Source organism: Mirounga angustirostris, unplaced genomic scaffold (genome assembly GCF_029215605.1).
Source record: "Mirounga angustirostris isolate CCGP_5_RB_7025 unplaced genomic scaffold, mMirAng1.0.hap1 SCAF_6, whole genome shotgun sequence".
NCBI lineage: Eukaryota > Metazoa > Chordata > Mammalia > Carnivora > Phocidae > Mirounga > Mirounga angustirostris.
In genome coordinates this window covers 128,526,338-128,545,431 of record NW_026991714.1, presented here as the reverse complement: position 1 = coordinate 128,545,431, position 19,094 = coordinate 128,526,338, and the positions used below count along the sequence as shown (strand labels likewise).

General features: G+C 45.3%; 1 protein-coding gene across 5 annotated transcripts; it reads right to left on the bottom strand.

Annotated features, from left to right (window-relative positions):
- Window positions 1–6,779: 6,779 nt before the first annotated feature.
- NOLC1 (nucleolar and coiled-body phosphoprotein 1) lies at window positions 6,780–17,858 on the bottom strand. Of its 5 annotated transcripts, none has more exons than XM_045878687.3 (13): window positions 17,637–17,858; window positions 14,901–14,956; window positions 14,650–14,789; window positions 14,416–14,546; window positions 13,038–13,203; window positions 11,229–11,335; window positions 10,956–11,127; window positions 10,461–10,589; window positions 10,154–10,264; window positions 9,422–10,066; window positions 9,133–9,239; window positions 8,661–8,753; window positions 6,780–8,511 (listed from the first exon to the last, which is right to left on the bottom strand). In XM_045878687.3, the coding sequence occupies exons 1-13, from the start codon at window positions 17,754–17,756 to the stop codon at window positions 8,353–8,355; spliced, it is 2,136 nt and encodes a 711-aa protein (XP_045734643.1). In that variant the 5' UTR covers window positions 17,757–17,858; the 3' UTR covers window positions 6,780–8,352. The 5 variants fall into 5 exon arrangements, with proteins under 5 accessions (XP_045734643.1, XP_045734641.1, XP_064451279.1 ...); XM_045878685.3 differs by having other exon boundaries at window positions 14,650–14,792; window positions 17,637–17,857; XM_064595209.1 differs by having other exon boundaries at window positions 10,956–11,094; window positions 14,650–14,792; window positions 17,637–17,857.
- Window positions 17,859–19,094: the final 1,236 nt, after the last annotated feature.

Sequence of the window (19,094 nt, the reverse complement as noted above, 5' to 3'; positions counted from 1 at the left end):
GTGCCTTCCTTATATGTGAAGCTGTTACTCTTCTCGGAATCCTGGGCCAATGCCAGCTAAGTCTTTCCTTGCTTGTCCCCTTTGAGGTGCTACTCTGGCCGTTGGGTGTCAGGACTCAGCATGGTGTACAGAACTGTTCCCAGGTCCAACTTCCCCCATTAGACACTGAGCTCTCAAAGAGTTCTATGGCTGGTACAATATAGACAATCAAACAATGCTGAATTCAGGTAGATGGATATTCAAAAGACAGAGACTTGAGTTCTTATCTCAGTATGCCACAAGTTACAGTTTTATCAACCCTAAGCAAATCACTTGATACTCAGCTGTTTCCCCAGTGGTTCTCAACTAGGGGCAATTTTGTCTCCCAGGGGACTTGTGGCACTATCAGGAGCATTTTTTTTTTTTTTTAAGATTTTATTTATTTATTCATGAGAGACAGAGAGAGAGAGGCAGAGGAGAAGCAGGCTCCCAAGGAGCAGAGAGCCCGATGCGGGACTCGATCTCAGGACCCTGGGATCATGACCTGAGCCGAAGGCAGACGCTTAACCATCTGAGCCACCCAGGCGCCCCAGGAGCATTTTTTTAAATTTTATTTTATCTTTCCATTTTTTAAATTTAAATTCGATTAATTAACATATAATGTATTATTGGTTTCAGAAGTACAGATCTGTGATTCATCAGTCTTATGTAATACCTACTGCTCATTACATCACGTGCCCTCCTTAACATCATCACCGCATCCCCCCACCTCTCTCCCTTCCAGCAACCTTCAGTTTGTTTCCTGAGATTAAGAGTCTCTTATGGTTTGTCTCCCTCTCTGGTTTCATCTTGTTTTATTTTTTCCTCTCTTCCCCTATGATCCTCTGCTTTGTTTCTTAAATTCCACATATCAGTGAGATCATATAATTGTCTTTCTCTGATGGACTTACTTCGCTTAGCATAATACCCTCTAGTCCCATCCACATCATTGCATATGGCAAGATTTCATTTTTTTGATGGCTGAGTAGTACTCCATGTATATATTTACCACAACCTCTTTATCCATTCATCTGTCGATGGACATCTGGGCTCTTTCCATAGTTTGGCTATTGTGGACATTGCTGCTATGAACATTGGGGTGCAGGTGCCCCTTTGGATCACTACATTTGTATCTTTAGGGTAAATACCCAGTAGTGCAAATGTTGGGTGGTAGGGTAGCTCTATTTTCAACTTTTTTAAAAAAAAAGATTTTATTTATTTGAGAGAGAGAGAGCACTAGCAGGGGAAGGGACATAAGGAGAGGGAGAAGCAGGCACCCCCCCCCCCCCCCCTGCTGAGCAAGGAGCCCGATGCAGGGCTTGATCCCAGAACCCTGGGATCATGACCCGAGGTGAAGTCAGATGTTTCACTGACCGAGCCACCCAGGTGCCCCTATTTTGAACTTTTTGAGGAACCTCCATACTGTTTTCCAGAGTGGCTGCACCAGCTTGCATTCCCACAAACAGCGTAGGAGGGTTCCCCTTTTTCCACATCTTCACCAACAACTGTCATTTCCTGACTTGTTCATTTTAGCCATTCTGACTGGTGTGAAGTGGTATCTCATTGTGGTTTAGATTTGTATTTCCCTGATGCCGAGTGATGTGGAGCATTTTTTCATGTGTCTGTTGGCCATTTGTATGTCTTCTTTGCAGAAATGTCTGTTCGTGTCTTCTGCCCATTTCTTGATTGGACTATTTGCTCTTCGGGTGTTGAGTTTGATGAGTTCTTTATAGATTTTGGATACCAGCCCTTTCCTGATGAGACATTTGCAAATACCTTCTCCCATTTTGTCAGTTGTCTTTTGGTTTTCCTTTGCTGTGCAAAAGCTTTTTATCTTGCTGAAGTCCCAATAGTTCATTTTTGCCTTTGTTCCCCTTGCCTTTGGAGACGTGTCTAGCAAGAAGTTGCTGCGGCTGAGGTCACAGAGGTTGGTGCCTGTGTTCTCCTCTAGGATTTTGATGGATTCCTGTCTCACATTGAGGTCTTTCATTCATTTTGAGTCTATTTTTGTGTGTGGTGTAAGGAAATGGTCCAGTTTCATTCTTCTGCATGTGGCTGTCCAATTTTCCCAACACCATTTGTTGAAGATGTCTTGATTTTCCATTGGACATTCTTCGCTGCTTTGTCGAAGATTAGTTGACCATAGAGTTGAGGGTCCATTTCTGGGTTCTCTATTCTGTTCCATTGATCTATGTGTCTTTTGGGCCAGTACCATACTGTCTTGGTGGTTAAAGCTTTGTAATAGAGCTTGAAGTCCAGAATTGTGATGCCACCAGCTCTGCTTTTCTTTTTCAACATTCCTTTGGCTATTTGGGGTCCTTTCTGGTTCCATACAAATTTTAGGATTATGTGTTCCAGCTCTGTGAAAAAGTTGATGGTATTTTGGTAAGGATTGCATTGAATGTGTAGAATGCTCTAGGTAGCATTTAACAATATTTTAACAATATTTGTTCTTCCAATCCATGAGCATGGAACATTTTTCCATTTCTTTGTATCTTCCTCAATTTCTTTCATGAGTGTTCTACAGTTCTCTGAGAAAAGATCCTTTGCCTCTTTGGTTAGGTTTCTTCCTAGCTATCTATCAAGAGCATTTCTGGTTGCCCAAACTGGGAAATGATATTGACACCCACTGGTAGAGGCCAGGGATGCTGCCACACAAACTACAAAGCACAGGACAGTCCTCCACAACAAAGAATTATCTGGTCCAAAATAGTACCGGTGCTGAGGGTGAGAAACCTTGATCTAACAGGTTTGGGTTGCAGTGAGGACATAACCTGCAAAGCACAAACCTACAAGGTGTTGGAAAGTCTCCTACCTTTTGTCCATATGAAGTAAGTACATGGCAGAGGGGCATGAGGGGCATGAGCTATGATGTGTGGATCCACTGAATTTATGGATTTCAACAACAGTTCCAGAACCCATCAGCATTGGGTGGGAATTCTAGATTCCTCACAAACCTAAAGTTCCTAAGAAATAGGATCAATTCTGCGTATCAATATTTGGCATCATGAATGAAGATGCTAAATAGATAAACATCAAAGAACAACAAAAAAAATATTGCCTGGATATAACCATTAACTCTAAGATACGATTCAAGACTTTGTTCAAGGGGCGCCTGGGTGGCTCAGTTGGTTAAGCGACAGCCTTTGGCTCAGGTCACGATCCCGGAGTCCTAGGATCGAGTCCCACATCAGGCTCCCAGCTCAGCGGGGAGACTGCTTCTCCCTCTGACCCTCTCCCCTCTCATGCTGTTTCTCTCTCTCTCAAATAAATAAAGTCTTAAAAAAAAAGACTGTTCAAAAGGTATGTTGCATATCACAAGGACACCAAGGAGTGTTATTCCCCAAATCCCCTTTTATTGTGCAAGTGGCAGTCAGAGAGTCCTTACAATGTGCCAGGAACTGTGCTAAGTGCTTTAGATAAATCCTCAGTCCTTACAACAGTCTTCTGGGGTAGTCAGATTTTACAGACAAGATAATAAAATACTCTGTCATTTTAAATATGAGAAAATAGACTCAGAGGGGTTAAGTAATCTTTCTAGTAAATGCTGTTAGACAATTTACTAAACTGCTTCATTTGTGTAACACTTTACCTGCATACATACACACACACACATTATGTATATATATAGCAGGTTGAGTTTTGCAAGGCCCTAAGGGAAAAGGAGGTCTACTAAGTTAAAAAGGCAAACAAGGCTAGGATGGGTTATATTTATAAAATGCAAAAGAAAAAAACAAATACGTCATAGTTTAAACAATAAACAATAAGCTGGGGCACCTGGCTGGCTCAGTCAGAAGAGCATGTGACTTGATCTCAGGGTTACAAGTTTGAGTGCCACGCTGGGTGTAGAGATTACTTAAATAAAATAAAAAACTTAAAAACAAAACAAAACAACAAGCTTACAAATTATTCATCTATTTTAAGGAGAAAAGTTAATGGATACATATTATATTCCATTTTAAAATGAAAATATTTGGAAAAAAACTTTAATCTGTGATTAAGGGCTAATCTCTTTATTTTTCTTCCTGTTTTAAGATTTTATTTTTAAGTAATCTCTATATCCAATGTTGGGCTTGAACCCACAACCCCGAGATCTAGCGTTGCATGCTCCACCAACTGAGCCAGTCAGGCGCCCCAGGGCTAATCCCTTTAATACATCAAGAGCACTTACAAATTATTAAGAAAAAGATAAATAGGGGCGCCTGGGTGGCTCAGCTGGTTAGGCATCTGCCTTCAGCTCAGATCGTGATCCCGGGGTCCTGGGATGGAGCCCCACTTTGGACTCCCTGCTCAGTGGGAAGCCTGCTTCTCCCTCTCCCTCTGCCTGCTGCTCCCCCTGCTTGTGCTCTCTTATTCTTTTTTTTTTTTAAGTAAACTCTACCCCCAGTGTGGGTCAAAAAAATATTTTATAAATAAATAAATAAATAAATAAATAAATAAATAATCAATCAATCCAGGGACATCTGGGTGGCTCAGTCAGTTAAACCTATGCCTTCAGCTCAGGTCATGATCTCAGGGTTGTGAGACTGAGCCCCACATCTAATTGGGAGTCTCTTTCTCCTCTCCCTTTGCCCTTCCCCCCACCCTGGTGCATGCTCGCTCTCTCTCAAATAAGTAAAATCTTTTTTTTTTTAAGATTTTATTTATTTGAGAGAGAGAGCACAAGCAGGGGGAGCAGCAGGCAGAGGGAAAGGGAGAAGAGAGCAGAGAGCCCAACATGCGGCTCTATCCCAGGACCCTGGGATCATGACCCGAGCTGAAGGCAGCCGCTTAACCGACTGAGCCACCCAGGTGCCACAAATAAAATCTTTAAAAAATAATTAAAGTCATATATGCCAAATCAACATCATACTCAACAGTGAAAAGCTGAAAACTTTTTCTCTAAGATCAGGAACAAGACAGAAATGTCCACTCCTGCCACTTCTATTCAACATAGTACTGGAAGTCCCAGCAATCAGAAAAGAAAAAGGAAGACATTCAAGCAGAAACAGAAGAAACTCGAGGAGCTAAAAATGAAGGCCATGGGGAAAGGCCCCCGGGCCACAAGTGGAATTAGGAAATGTGGCAAAAGGGGGGCGCCTGGGTGGCTCAGTCGTTAAGCATCTGCCTTTGGCTCAGGTCATGATCCCAGGGTCCTGGGATTGAGCCCCACATTGGGCTCCCTGCTCTGCAGGAAGCCTGCTTCTCCCTCTCCCACTCCCCCTGCTTGTGTTCCCTCTCTCGCTGTGTCTCTGTCAAATAAATAAAATCTTAAAAAAAAATAAACATCTGGCTTTCCTATCATAGCATGTTGCCATCTATAGCTAGAATTAGGTCTTAGATCCTGTTGTACAATTAAGAATGAACTCTTGTAAAAAAAAAAATTTTTTTTTTTAATCCACAGATACTCAGTTTTGTGTACAAGAATATTCACTGTGCGGGGCACCTGGCTGGCTCAGTCAGAGGAGCATGTGATTCTTGATCTCGGGGTCATGAGTTTGAGTCCCACACTGGGGGCAGAGTTTACTTAAAAAAAAAAAAAGAAAAGGAATAACCACTGTGTTCTTTTGTAGTAGCAAAATACTGAAAAAAACCAAAACATCTACCAACATTACTGCTTTGAATAACTTATACTATTTCCATACAATGGAGTACCATGCAGCCATTAAAAACGAGCTGCTGTGTTATAAAATGAGCTCCAAACTTACGAAACACTGCTACCCCATTTGTGTAAGGAAAAATATGAGTGGAAGCATGTAATAGTACATTCAGAGAAACTGTGAAGACACAGAATCAAGTCCCAGGAAACTGAGCTAAGATGGAAATTTAATTTTCATTTTATACTATTAAATTTAACAAGTATATTTGAAAATGAAAGCATGAAAGGAATGAAAAAAATACCAGTTTTTTTTCTAAGATTTATTTATTTTAGACATTGAGTGTGCCCACGAGCAGGGGAGGGGCAAAGGGGGAGGGAATCTCCAGCAGACTGTGAGAACGGAGCCGACACAGGGCTCAATCCCGTGACCCACGAGATCATGACCTGAGCGGAAAACAAGAGTCGGATGCTCAACCGACTGAGCCAGCAAGGCACCCCAATTCAATTATTTTCAAACACTCTTAGATTAGTGGTTTTCAACCTCAGCTGCTCATATATCAGAATCACCCAGTAGCTTTAAAAAAAAGAAAAAAAAAAAGTCCTAACACCCAGGCCCCACCAGAGAGTACCAGAGTCTGACTCAGGTAGTCTGGGATGGGCCCTTGGGTCTTAGTATTTTTAAAAAGTTTCCCAGATGATTCTAATTTTCAGCCAGTGTTGTGAAATCACTGATTTAGACCAGGAATTAGCAAACGTTTTCCACAGAGGGCCAGTTAGTAAATACTGTAGGCCTTGTGAGCCACATAAAGTCAGCCACATATTCTTTCAAGCACTTTTAAAATGTAAAAAACCAAGCCCCATGTTGGGTGTGGTGCCTACTAAAAAACAAATAAATAAAATTAAAATGTAAAAGCCAGTCTTAGCGTCTAAGCATTACAGAAAGAAGCCGTGGGCCGGACTCACCCATAGGCCATTCTGCCAACCCCGGTTTAGACTGTGCACATTCTGGACTACGGCCTGGACAAGGCACCATGAGACAAGGTATGGCCAAGAAAAGCCAGCAAGCTGCTGCCAAGAAGGTCTGCAGTGAACTCACAGGTCTCACTCCAGCCCTCTAACTGGCAAATTGTTCTGGTTTGAGTAGGTGGGAGGGCTTTGGACTCACAACAAAAAACTCCCAAGACACGTTATAAACCAGCCAGTTTATTATTTTTTGTAAGATGGATAACTTTTACCATGCAGACTGATGTACCTATGTCAGCATGAATGGTGCATGTTCCTCCTAGAGGCAGTTACATGGAAAACCAACTTACTATCAAGTTACTTGGCAAGTACGGAATCCAAACAAGAGGAGGCTAATCTTAAAACCTACACCTCCCTCATCCATGAAGCTAGGGCACACTTTCCCAGCTCAGGAACAGTCCCAGCCTCCAGAGTTTGCTGTTGCCTCTTCCCTTCCCATCTTGCTCTGGCCAAACACTGTCATCTCCTACAGCTTTATGATCAGCCGACTTGGCCTCAGAGTTGTATTTCTGCTCACTGGTTTTTACTGTTACCTCCACTGTTACTGACAATTAAGGTTCTGAAAGGGGTACATCAATTGCTCCCTTGTTCCAACTACAAAACACAACAATCTTGTTGGGATGCTCTCCCAATCCCACCCTACTTGAGTTTTACCTCCTAATATGCTTTTATAAAGGTTCTTCCCATTTCCATCAGCACACACACAGGTTACCTATAAATTTGCCTGACTAATGTAATCTAATTCCTACTGAGGATTGAAGTTTTTAATTATAGTTTTTATTCTTTCACCTTCTTGATCAGTGATTTCCAACCACATAGGAGTTAATGAAACTAATTCTGTGTCACCAGTTACTAAAACAGAAATACCAAGTGATATATACTTTTCATAGTTATTTTGTTCTCTAAAATGTAAAAAACAAGGAAATGCAGTCCTCAATTTAGTACTATTAAGGGTCATCAAAAAAAGTCTTTGAACAATAGAAAAGTTTATGTTTTCAAATTAAAAAACTAAACACGTATTGCAAACATTAGATGTTAAAATTACAGAAAACAAAATATTTAGACTAACCGCATGGCATTCACACTACACCAGAATTTTGCCTGTAACAAAAGTAAATTTTATCCCAAAAAGTAGTTAAGTCCATGCTCGCTGAAAACATCAGTCCTAAACCCCATGAATGAGTATAAACTACACAGTGCATGCTTAGCGAACACATACATTTACCACTCTTAACTGCCCCTTCCCAAAGCTGTGAGGGGTAGGACGGATGAAATGTGCACAACAGGCAGAATTCTCCAATTATAAAAACTCATAATGTGACGACCTTTACTACGTCTTAGGCAATAGCTAAGATTTTATCTGTGGGAACCCACCTGTGAAATAACAACAAAAATCAATAGGAAATGATTTAATATAAAATATACAAATTTCTTAGTATGAGGACTTTCACAGAACAGGGAGAGGGAATGACAACTAAAATTTTTCTTTTTCTTAAAAAAGAACACGACCCTTATGTTGTCCTTGCTACTCAACACTCAAAAACAAATCTGTACAAAACTACGAACACAGAAAAGGACGAGAGAGGATGTTACGAAGCAAAGTCTTCGGACCTATTCTAAACTGCTGTCCTCACCAAGACCCTTTCTTAATAGAGCTGAGGGTTTCCCAGGTCCACTGGGAAAGTTAAGTGGTCTTGGATCATCACGCCGGCTTCACCACAGATGGCCCCAGGTCACTCACTGTCAAATTTAATGGAATTGACCTGGACAGAGATGGAGCCTCCCCGGTAGCTGCCCCGCTTCTTCTTGGTTTTCTCATGCCGGAACGATTTGCCTTTGGTGAACTTCAGAACCTGATTGGCGCGCTCCCCCCAGTCTCCAGCTGCACCCCGCTAGTAAGCAGAGAGAAGTGATTAATACACGGAAGAACAACATCAAGGCCCTGTTACTTTCTTCTCCCTGCTCAAGGCAACCTGAACCAAAAAGCTGCCCTCTCTTCCATCCATCCCCCTTAAGAATGACAAACACCCTCTCCCCTCACCTTGGCATCAAAGGAATTGTCTGCCACTCGAGAATCTACCTCAATTTCCTCCTCCCTGATCCTCCGGAATGGGGATGATGCCCTTTTTTCTCCCTAGAGAAGAATGAAGTAAGAAGTAAGTTAAAGACGGAGTGGCCATTCAACAGAAAAGCCCTCCTTAGCTACACATGTGCACGAGTGCCAGGCCAGGCAGAGAGCTGTCAAGATGATCCCAGATTTTTTTTCTGTTATTTTTTTTTTGAAGATTGATTGATTGAGGGGGGCAGAGAGAATGGAGTGAGGGGCAGAGGGACAGAGAATCTCAAGCAGACTCCGCGCTGAGCACAGGGCCCTACTCGGGGCTCAATCTCGCGACCCTGAGATCACAACCTGAGAGGAAATCAGGAGTCGGACGCTTAACCAACTGAGCCAGCCAGGTGTCCCTTTCTACTCTTTAAAGGCTGGCTCCTGAGAAGAAAATAAGATAACTTACTTTCTTCCTTTTTGGAAATGTGTTGGGGGTCTGGGGCTTTATCTTCTTGGCTTGAGGAGTCTCTATCTCCTTCGCAGCCTCACTCTGCTTCCGCTTCTTTCCTGAACCTACGAAACAAAAAGCCAGACTCAGGAGACCAGTTTCATGTTCCTCCTCCCGGGTTTCCACACCCAGGGCATGCAACTGGAAACCTAATCGTGGGCCTCCTCTCTCCACCCCATCCCCCAAGTGTATATCCCACCCATATTTGGGGGAACACACTAAGGAGACAGATTCTTTGGATACAGACCTGGCTTAGAAACTGCCACTGCTGCCTTTTTCTTTTCTTCTTCTTCCTCATCGCTATCCCTGTCTGCTTTTCCATTCTGGGTAGTCAGTGCAGAGGTCCCATTGGTCTTGAGGGCTTGTGGCCTTACAGTGCCCTTGCCCTTGGGCTTCTCCTCCTCTTCTTCCTCACTGGAATCATCAGAGGAAGAACTGCTGCTGCTCTCGGCCTTTGTTTTCTTTGTGGAAGCTGCCTTGGAAGAGGTTACAACTCCTGCTGCCTTCTGTGGCTTCTTTTTAACTGGAGATTTTGACGTTTTCTCTTCCTTTTCTTCCTCACTGCTAGAGCTATCTGAATCAGAGCTGCTGTCCCCACCACCCTGGGAGGCCTGTTTGGCAGGCAAAGATGGAGCTGCTTTGGCGGCTGCCTTGGACTTGGGGGTGACCACAGTCTTCTTTGTCTTTTCCTCTTCACTAGAACTGCTCTCCTCCTCGCTGGAGCTGCTATCAGCCTTTCTGGTGAGAGGCTTCTGGCCACTACCTGCAGGTTGCTTGGGAGCTGTGGCTGGTTTAGCTGCAGGATGCTTGGGAGTGGCAACCGGCCTACTTGGTAGATTCTTGGTGGTACTGGCTGGCTTGGAAGGAGTTTCATCCTCAGAACTGTCAGAGTCTAGAGAGAGAGCAAAGAATACATATAAATCAGAATGAAGAGAGCCCCTGGAACTCCCAATGCCCTGAGGGCCTCCATATGCCTCACCTGAGTTGTCTGAAGAGCTGTCTGCCGCTTTCTTTGCTGGAACTGGTTTAGTGGTTGCTTTAGAGATGACTGCCTTAGCTGGGGGTTTCTTTTCTTCCTCAGAACTTGAATCTGGAGAGAACCTATGGCATTAGGCTGGGACCAGAGTCCCAACCCAACCAAAAGCAGTAAAAAGGAGGCTACAAAGACCCACACAGAAACTTAAGCACTGTCTTGCTTCAGTGAAAAACAAAAGGCATAGAGGCATTTTTGTCTTTTATATTCCTCATCTACTCCCCAGACCCATTCTCCACGGGTGGGGACTCACCAGACTCATCACTGCTGTCCTCACTGCTCTCCACAGGCTGTTTCTTCTCTGCAGCTTTCTTGGGAGCCTGGGTTCCCAGGGACTTCTTGGATAGGGCAGCAGAAGGCGGAGGGACTGAGCTATAGGGACCTGTTTAAAAAAACAAAAACAAAAACAAGTGTCAGCGCGCCTGGGTTCCTCAATCAGTTAAGCGTCTACCTTTGGCTCAGGTCATGATCCCAGGGGACTGGGAAGCCTGCTTCTCCCTCTCCCTCTGCTGCTGCCCTGTTTGTGTACACGTGCTCGCTCTCTCTCTCTGAAATAAATGAAATAAATAAAAATCTTAAAAAAAAAAAAAAAGACAAGTGTTGTGGTGGGGCTCCATGCTCAGCAGGGAGTCTGCTTGGGATTCTCTCCCTTTCCCTCTGCCCCTCCCCCTGCCCCCACCACACGTGCGTGCTTGCTTGTGCTCTCTAAAAAACGAATAAATCTTAAAAAAAAACAAACAAACCTCACCTGGCATTTTCTTCATAGGTTTTTTCTGCTCTTCCTCCTCCTCCTCCTCCTCCTCCTCCTCACTGGAGGAGTCCTCACTACTGGAACTCTTTTGGGGAGGGGCAGCTGTGGCTTTCACTGCGGCCTTGGCCACAACTTGCTTTTTAGGTACAGTCTGCATCATACAGAAAATCTGTTACCACAGGAAAAAGCTGGTCCAACTAATCTTGCCAAGAAATGGAGACACCCTCACCAACCCCAACCGGGTGCCCTGGTGGAAGTCATGGCCCAAACCTTCTTCGGCGCGGCCGCCGGCGCCTCCGAGTCCTCGCTGCTGCTGCTGCTCTCGCGGGCGGCCACCTCACCGTTGGCTAGCTTAGACGCCAGCCGGCCTGGGGTACCTAGGAAGGGAAAACACGGCAAGAAGTAGCAAGGCCTTAATGGGCCACAGAAACCGGTCAGCTCGGAACTTAGGAGTCTATCAATGCTCCTGCCTTTGGGGCAGGCATGAGGGACTGCCACGGCTGACTATCGGAAGATGACTTTCCTGAGCAATTTCAAGCAGAAAACTATCTTCAACAAGTGATACGATGTAGTGGCGCCGGGGTGGTTCAACCCATTAAGTGTCCGACTCTTGATTTCGGCTCGGGTCATGATCTCAGGGTCATGGTATCAAAGCCTTGTCAGGCTCTGGGCTCAGAGGGGAGTCTGTTTGTCCCTCTCACTCTGCTCCTCCCCCAGCTCATGTGTAAGCTCGCTCTCTCTCTCTCAAATAAATAAAATCTTTAAAAAGAAAATAAAAAAGATATGATGTAAATAATTCAGACGTGCTCTCTGAAATCTTTCACTCCAACTTCCATTCAGAGAAACTCCTATAAATCATAACCTGTCATCACAAGAATATTACAGAAAAGAGTTTAAATTCTCACATGTCCTACGGAGTGAATACAGAGGAGAAATGATGGCAATGAAAAGCACAAAGGAGGGCGTCTGGGTGGCTCAGTCAGTTAAGCATCTGCCTTTGGCTCAGGTCATGATCCCGGAGTCCCGGGATCGAGTCCCGCATTGGACACCCTGCTCAGCAGGGCGTCTTCTTCTCCTTCCGACCCTCCCCCATCCTGTGCTCTCTGTCTCACTCTCTCAAATAAATAAATCTTAAAAAAAAAGAAGCACAAACGATAGATGTATAAGCGGTCATAACAGAATGGCATTTGTGGGAATGTAAATCATCTATGAAATGAACAAGAATGGCAAATGGATACCTTTTTTTTTTTTTTTTTTAAAGATTTATTTATTTTAGGGGCGCCTGGGAGGCTCAGTCAGTTAAGCGTCTGCTTTCGGCTCAGGTCATGACCAGGCATCCTGGGATCGAGCCCCGCATCACACTGGGCTCCCTGCTCAGCGGGGAGCCTGCTTCTCCCTCTCCTCCCCGCTCTTGTTCTCTCTCCCTATCTGTCTGTCTCTCTCAAATAAATAAAATCTTTAAGAGAAGATAAATTAAAAAAAAAAAAAGATTAACTTATTTGAGAGAGAGAGAGACAGAGCACACAAGACTGGGGGGAGGAGGTGAGGGAGACAGATTCCTCAAGCAGACTCTCTGAGTGCAGCCCAACATGGGGCTCAATCCCACGACCCTGGGATCAGGACCCAAGCTGAAATCAAGAGTCGGACACCCAACCAAATGAACCACCCAGGTGCCTCTGGATACCATTTTAAAAACACATTTTTCCTCACTGCAGACTGTTTCTCCAGTTACTAACCCCAATAAAAAGCCTCTTTAAGTGGGGGGAGAGACACTAATCAATACTTCTAGCTCAACAACCAGTGCCATTTCACCCCTGTGCTGAATGAACAATTTTTTTGAGAGAGAGAGCGCACGTGCACAAGCATGCACACACGGGATGGAGAACGGCAAAGGGAGAGGGAGAGAGAGAATCTTAACCCAATGCAGGGCTCAATCCCAGGACCCTAAGATCATGACCTGAGCTGAAGGCAGAAGCTCAACCGACTGAGCCACCCAGGTGCCCCTGAATGAGCAATTTTAATACCGGTCCCCAGAGCAAGCTAGTCCCCAGCCTGGTCTCTTGGGAACAGAAATAGTACCTGGTTTGGCTGAGCCTTTAGTCTGAGCTTTAGCTGCCACAGGTGTTGTCTTTGGCTTCTGGTTCTTTGGTGACTCATCTTCTGAGCTTGAGTCTGAATCGGAATCAGAGCTCTCGGCCTTCTTAGGAGGAGCTTTGACTGCCTTGGGTTGGGGCTTAACTACCTTCTGTAAGGAAACACACAATGAGGAGAATCAGCAAGAGGTTCTGGGTACCCAAACAGCATCCTAAGGTGGAAACCATGGTAGACTTTTATTTTTTAGGAGCTAATGGAGCAGTAAGAGCAAAAGAAAGCTGAGCAAGACAACATTTGAGAAAGCGTGGCTGACTTAGTTGGTAGAACATGCAACTCTTGATCTTGGGGTCAGGAGTTCAAGCACTATGTGTGACACAGAGTGTACTTAAAAAAAAAAAAAAAGATAGCTTCTGGAAAGGGCACCAAATTCTTCATGAGACACAAAAATATTGGGGTGCCTGGCTGGCTCAGTGGGTAGAGCATGCAACTCGATCTTGGGGTTATGAGTTTGAGTCCCACACTGGGTACAGAGATTACTTAAAAATAGTTCAAAAATCTTGAGGAAGGAAGGAAAAAAGAAAAGAAAAGAAAAGAAAGAAAGAAAAATAACAGGGAAAGAAGGGACGGGAAGGGAAGGGAAGAAGGTAGAAAGGGAGGGAGGGAGGGAGGAAGAAAGAGGACTCCTGGGTGGCTCAGTCACTTAAGCGTCTACCTTCAGCTCAGCTCATGATCTCAGGGTCCTGGGATTAAGCCCCAAGCGAGGCTCCCTGCTCAGTGGAGAGTCTGCTTCTCCCTCTCCCTCTTCCCCCACCACCGCCTGGGAAAGAGAATGGGTTCCTAGATTCAGGGTATAACTTCACCCTCACGTATCCTTTCCAAGCTTCATACATCTATTTTCTCCTCCATGGTTACCTATTATATATGTTTTATATATTTAAAGATTCATTTTATTTTAGAGAGGGCGCATGCGCACTCACACATGGTTGGGAGTAGTGGGAGGGGCAGAGGGAAAGGGAGGCAGAGAAGCAGACCCCTTGCTGAGCAGAGTCCAATGGAGGCTAGATCCCAGGACCCTTAAATCATGACCTGAGCCAAAACCAAGAGTTGGAGGCTTAACCGACTGAGCCACTCAGGCGCCCCTTATTTATTTATTTTTTAAGTAATCTCTATATTCAACATGGGGCTCAAACTTATAACCCTGAAATCAAGAGTCCCATGCTTTACTGACTGAGCCAACCAGGCACCCCCACAGTCACCTGTTATATACCCACTGCCATCCCTTGGTTCCAAGCTACAAGCCAGGACTTTAGGTTTCTTCTTTCTAATCCCTTAAACAACCTCTTTCCTTCCTCAAGTTGCAAACCTGAACAGGCTTTTTCTTCTTGTCACTGTCCTCTTCATCATCACTGGATTCTTCACTGCTACTGCTCTCTGATGCTATGGCTGCAACCTTTCCAGGATGCTGAGGCAAACTGGCCCGCTTGGCAGGTACAACTGAACAAAACCACAGACCCCAGTGAGAATCAGCCATGTGGTACAGGCAGGCTACAAATTCCTTTCTGGGAACCACTAACCCCAATTCCCTGTCCAGCATTACCAGCTTTCTTAGCTGGAGGTCCTTGGGCTTTTTCCTCCTCACTGCTGTCCTCACTGCTGTCACTGGATGAAGTCTTCTTCTTAGCCTTCTTAGTCACTGGTCCATTTGCCTGTAACTTCCGCTTCGGGGCCTTGGTGGACCTGCTGAGATAGATGAGGCTAACTTTTGGGGGATCAGGACCTTCCCACACCAGGGAACACAGCCCAACTCCTTGGGGGAAAAACAGTCACAGTGGTACAGGGAAGACTTACTTGAGCCAGAAGCTGTAGATGTCCAAGAGAGAAGAGGCGTTGGCGTCCTGTTGGGTCTATAGGAGAAAAAAATAACTTAGTAAGAAAATTTTATCCTGGTTGTTCTAGGGGGAAACCAGATTTTATTTTATTCTCTCTTTAAAAATGACCTGCTTGGGGTGCCTGGTGGCTCAACCAGTTAAGTGTCTGCCTTCAGTTCAGGTCATGATCTCAGGTCCTGGGATGGAGTTCGGTATCAGGCTTCTTGCTCAGCAGGGAGTCTGCTTCTCCCTCTCCCCCCTGCTCGTGCTACTTGCTCTCTTTTTCAAATAAATAAACAATATCTTTAAAAAGTGACCTCTTTTATACCTGCTATATTTCGTGTAATTGTTACATCTTTGTGAGACTTCTACTTGAAAAATAACCTATTTATGTACTTCCCAATTTTTGACATCAAAAACTTGGGTTACTCCTACAGTTTCTGTCACCATCTATCCCTAGTCAATCCTATTTATCAAAGCCTTTTAAAAAATCTTCTTTCCCAGGGTGCCTGGGTGGCTCAGTCGGTTAAGCATCTGCCCTCGGCTCAGGTCATGATCCTAGGGTCCTGGAATCCAGCTCAGTGACAGGCTCCCTGCTCAGCAAGGAGTCTACATCTCTCTCTCTGCCCCTGCCCCCCTCGTGCTTGCGCGTGCGCACTCTCTCTCAAACAAAAATTTTAAAAAATCTTTAAAAAAAAAATTGTGCTTTCTCTTTACTCTAGCAATGCACTGTCTAGGAATTTATCCCTACCTGTGAAACAAGGACACAAACATTAACGGAAGAGGGTGTTTCCTGAAATGCGGTTCATAATACCAAATCATAGGAATCCAGCCTCCAATACTGGTTAAAAAGCTAAGTTATATACTCAGTACAAAATTACATTCAGCTATTAATTACACTGATACAGATTATTTGATGCAAAAAAAATTGCAAAGCATTACAGTACCAACAAGAGTATAGACTCAGAGTTAGAAGTGTACAGACGTGAAACTCACCTCTGCCTATTATTACTGTGTGACCCTGAGCAAATTACTTAATCTTTCTGAGATTGTTTACTTCTCTATAACATGGAGATAATACTATACATCTTATTAAGTTGTTGAGAGAATTAGAGATAATGCATATAGAGGACTTAGCATCTGGAAACCCCATCTGGCCCTTAGTAAGTCTTCCAGAAAGATTAGATTTTGTCATATAAAAAAATCCTGATTCTGGGGCGCCTGGGTGGCTCAGTTGGTTAAGTGACTGCCTTCAGCTCAGGTCAGGATCCTGGAGTCCCAGGATCGAGTCCCACATCGGGCTCCCTGCTCGGCAGGGAGTCTGCTTCTCCCTCTGACCCTCCCCCCTCTCATGCTCTCTCTCTCTCTCTCAAATAAATAAACAATCTTTAAAAAAAAAAAAAAAAATCCTGATTATGAAAGGCCCAATTCCATCCAGCCCATTGTGAAAATACTTTTTGCAGTCTCCCTAATGGTCAATTCAAAAAACAGTTCCAATATGAAAGCAGTTGTAGGAGATCACATGGCAGGCTGTCCCAGCTTAAGGAAGTCCTTTCTGAAGCTGAGTTGATTCTGTCCTTGTGCAGCCTGATTCTGCCACAAAGAAAAAACTTATCTTCTTAGTCAAAGGCTAAGAAGACTGTCAAAGACTATACCCTCTCTCAAGATGTTTTCCCATGCATCATATTTTTTTTTTCTTAAAGATTTTTACCTAGTCATTTGACAGAGAAAGTGAGCAAGCCCAAGCAGGGGGAGGAACACAGGGAGAAGCAGGCTTCCCACTGAGCAGAGACCAACGTGGGGCTTGATCCCAGGACCGTGAGATCATGACCTGAACAAGGCAGACGCTTAACAGACTGAGCCACCCAGGTGCCCCATGATAGCTTTTCTTTAGGGAGATTCCAAACCTTTCACATCCCTAGTCCACTTTTTACGTGTGTTTGGAACATCCTAGATTACCATAACTATGATAACAGCTTTCACTCACTGATGCTTCCTGAGCACGAGGCACTGGAATTGCCACTTCATATTTATCATGTTACTGAAATTCACAAAAATCTTATAAAGTGGATGATGGCATCTCCCTTAGGAACAGAAACAAACTCAGAGAGGTTCAGCAAGATGTTCAGATTATACATTTTAAGAAAACAGAGCCTGGTCCCAAATCTAGATGTGTTTGATTCCAGAAGTCAAAGATCCAAGCCCACTGCTTGGCAGGGCTATGATGCTCAATTTTGCTTTTTGTCTCTACTCTCTTTCACTTTCTTCTTTATTAACGAAAATCCCATCCCTCATTTCTAACGCAATTTTATCTTTGAGTCCGGGGTAAATTCGACTGAGAGTTAAGGTCGTCACACTTTGCATCAACCAATGTAAAACCCAAGAAGGAACCAAGAGCCTCCAACGCCTCCGGTGGGACACCACGCTCCCTCCTCCACGCCGCACTCCGCCAGCCACGTGACCTGGGCCACGAGGATCCCACGCTGCCGTCGCTGCACCGCTCAATAGAAAAGAGCAACAAGACTCAATGCTATCCAGTGAGACTTCATGGGAGACCAGGTGCCGGGACTCCAGGCTCTCGGGTCACCGCCGAGAGCTCGGCACAAAGGCTGGATTGGCGGACCCTACAGACCTCGGTACCCGGAAACCTAAACATGTCAGGGCCCGAAGACCTGTGGTCATCCCACCCCAGCCCTTGTCCCAAGGCCGCACTCACAGCGCCTGTTGCCTTGGCGAATTTATTGGCCACCTCCGAGAGCTGATTATCGCGCAGAAAGCCGAGCACGAGGGGATACAGGTCGCTGGGAACCACGCGGCGCAAGCCGGCGTCCGCCATCCTCCGGGCAATACGCGTCACTACGGTTGCCGACGCTCAAGACTCAGGAACTCGGGAACCCGGAGGGGTGAGGGCGGAACCACTGTGACCTCATCGCGCGGCGCGGGCGCACGGCGGAAGGGGCGGCACACTCCACAGGGTAGTCCCGCCTCCACTTTGGTGGCAGGATCGAGGCGAAATCTAGAAGCTCTTTCCGGTGCCACAAGTGTCGCCATCTTGTTAAGGGCGGAGCCCTCCGTCCACCACCTTGTGAAGGCGGAGCCCTGACGTCACTGGCCACGCCCTCACCAGTGGCGGGAAAACTTCAGACTTCCCGCGCCCTTTCAGCTCGAGCCCTTTCCTTCAGAGCTGCGGTTTGGAGCCGCAGCTGGGATTCGCATTCCAGAGTAGAGTGGACCGGCGGGCTTGAGCTGTCCTTGGACTCTCTAGACTTGGTCACAGGATCTCCCAACCACCCCCATTCTCGCCGCCAGCCGATTCCCACCCTTCATTTTCCCTGCCTGCAACACCCACCGAGGCCGTATGTCAGATACCGCTCCAACTCCCACCTCCACTGCAGAGGATCCTTCAGATTATTCATGGTAACAGTGGGTCGACGATCCCTAAAAATGCCCCTCTTTCAATCATGAACCCTTTCGCCCCTTATTCATTCAGCATTAAGTCAGCTCCATGAAGGGAAAAGCCATTGCGCACCAACCCTGAGTGACACAGCAGCAGCAATCTCTGCAAATCTGAAATCCTGGAAATTACCCTATCTGCTGAGCCACAGTTCACACCTGAACTCTCCCTGTGGGAGAACTTTAGAAAACCCTCCAACTGCCTCTGTTACGAGTATTCAAAAATCAATGCCCAGGCCTGCCAAGTTAATTTCAAATTCTATCACATTTCAGTTCACATTAGCAGACATCAATCCCTTTACCCACTACCCTTTGATTACTTCCCCATTCATACCTGTCAGGAAAGGTAAGGATCCACTTTCTCGGGGGACATACCTTTCCTTTGCTCTTCTCAAAATAGGCACTCTCCTTAGATATAACTCCTACATCTCTTTTACCCAGAGGTCTATTCACATGCATGCATTCTTCCGAGTACCTGTTGTGTGCCAAGCATTGTGCTCAAGCTAAACTGGTACATACACGTACACATAAGTCTCTTTTAGAAAACCTTTATTTGGGGGCGCCTGGGTGGCTCAGTCGTTAAGCATCTGCCTTCTGCTCAGGTCAAGATCTCAGCGTCCTGGGGTTGAGTCCCGCATCGGGCTCCCTGCTCCGCGGGAGGCTTGCTTCTCCCTCTCCCTCTCCCACTCCCCCTGCTTGTGTTCCCTCTCTTGCTGTCAAA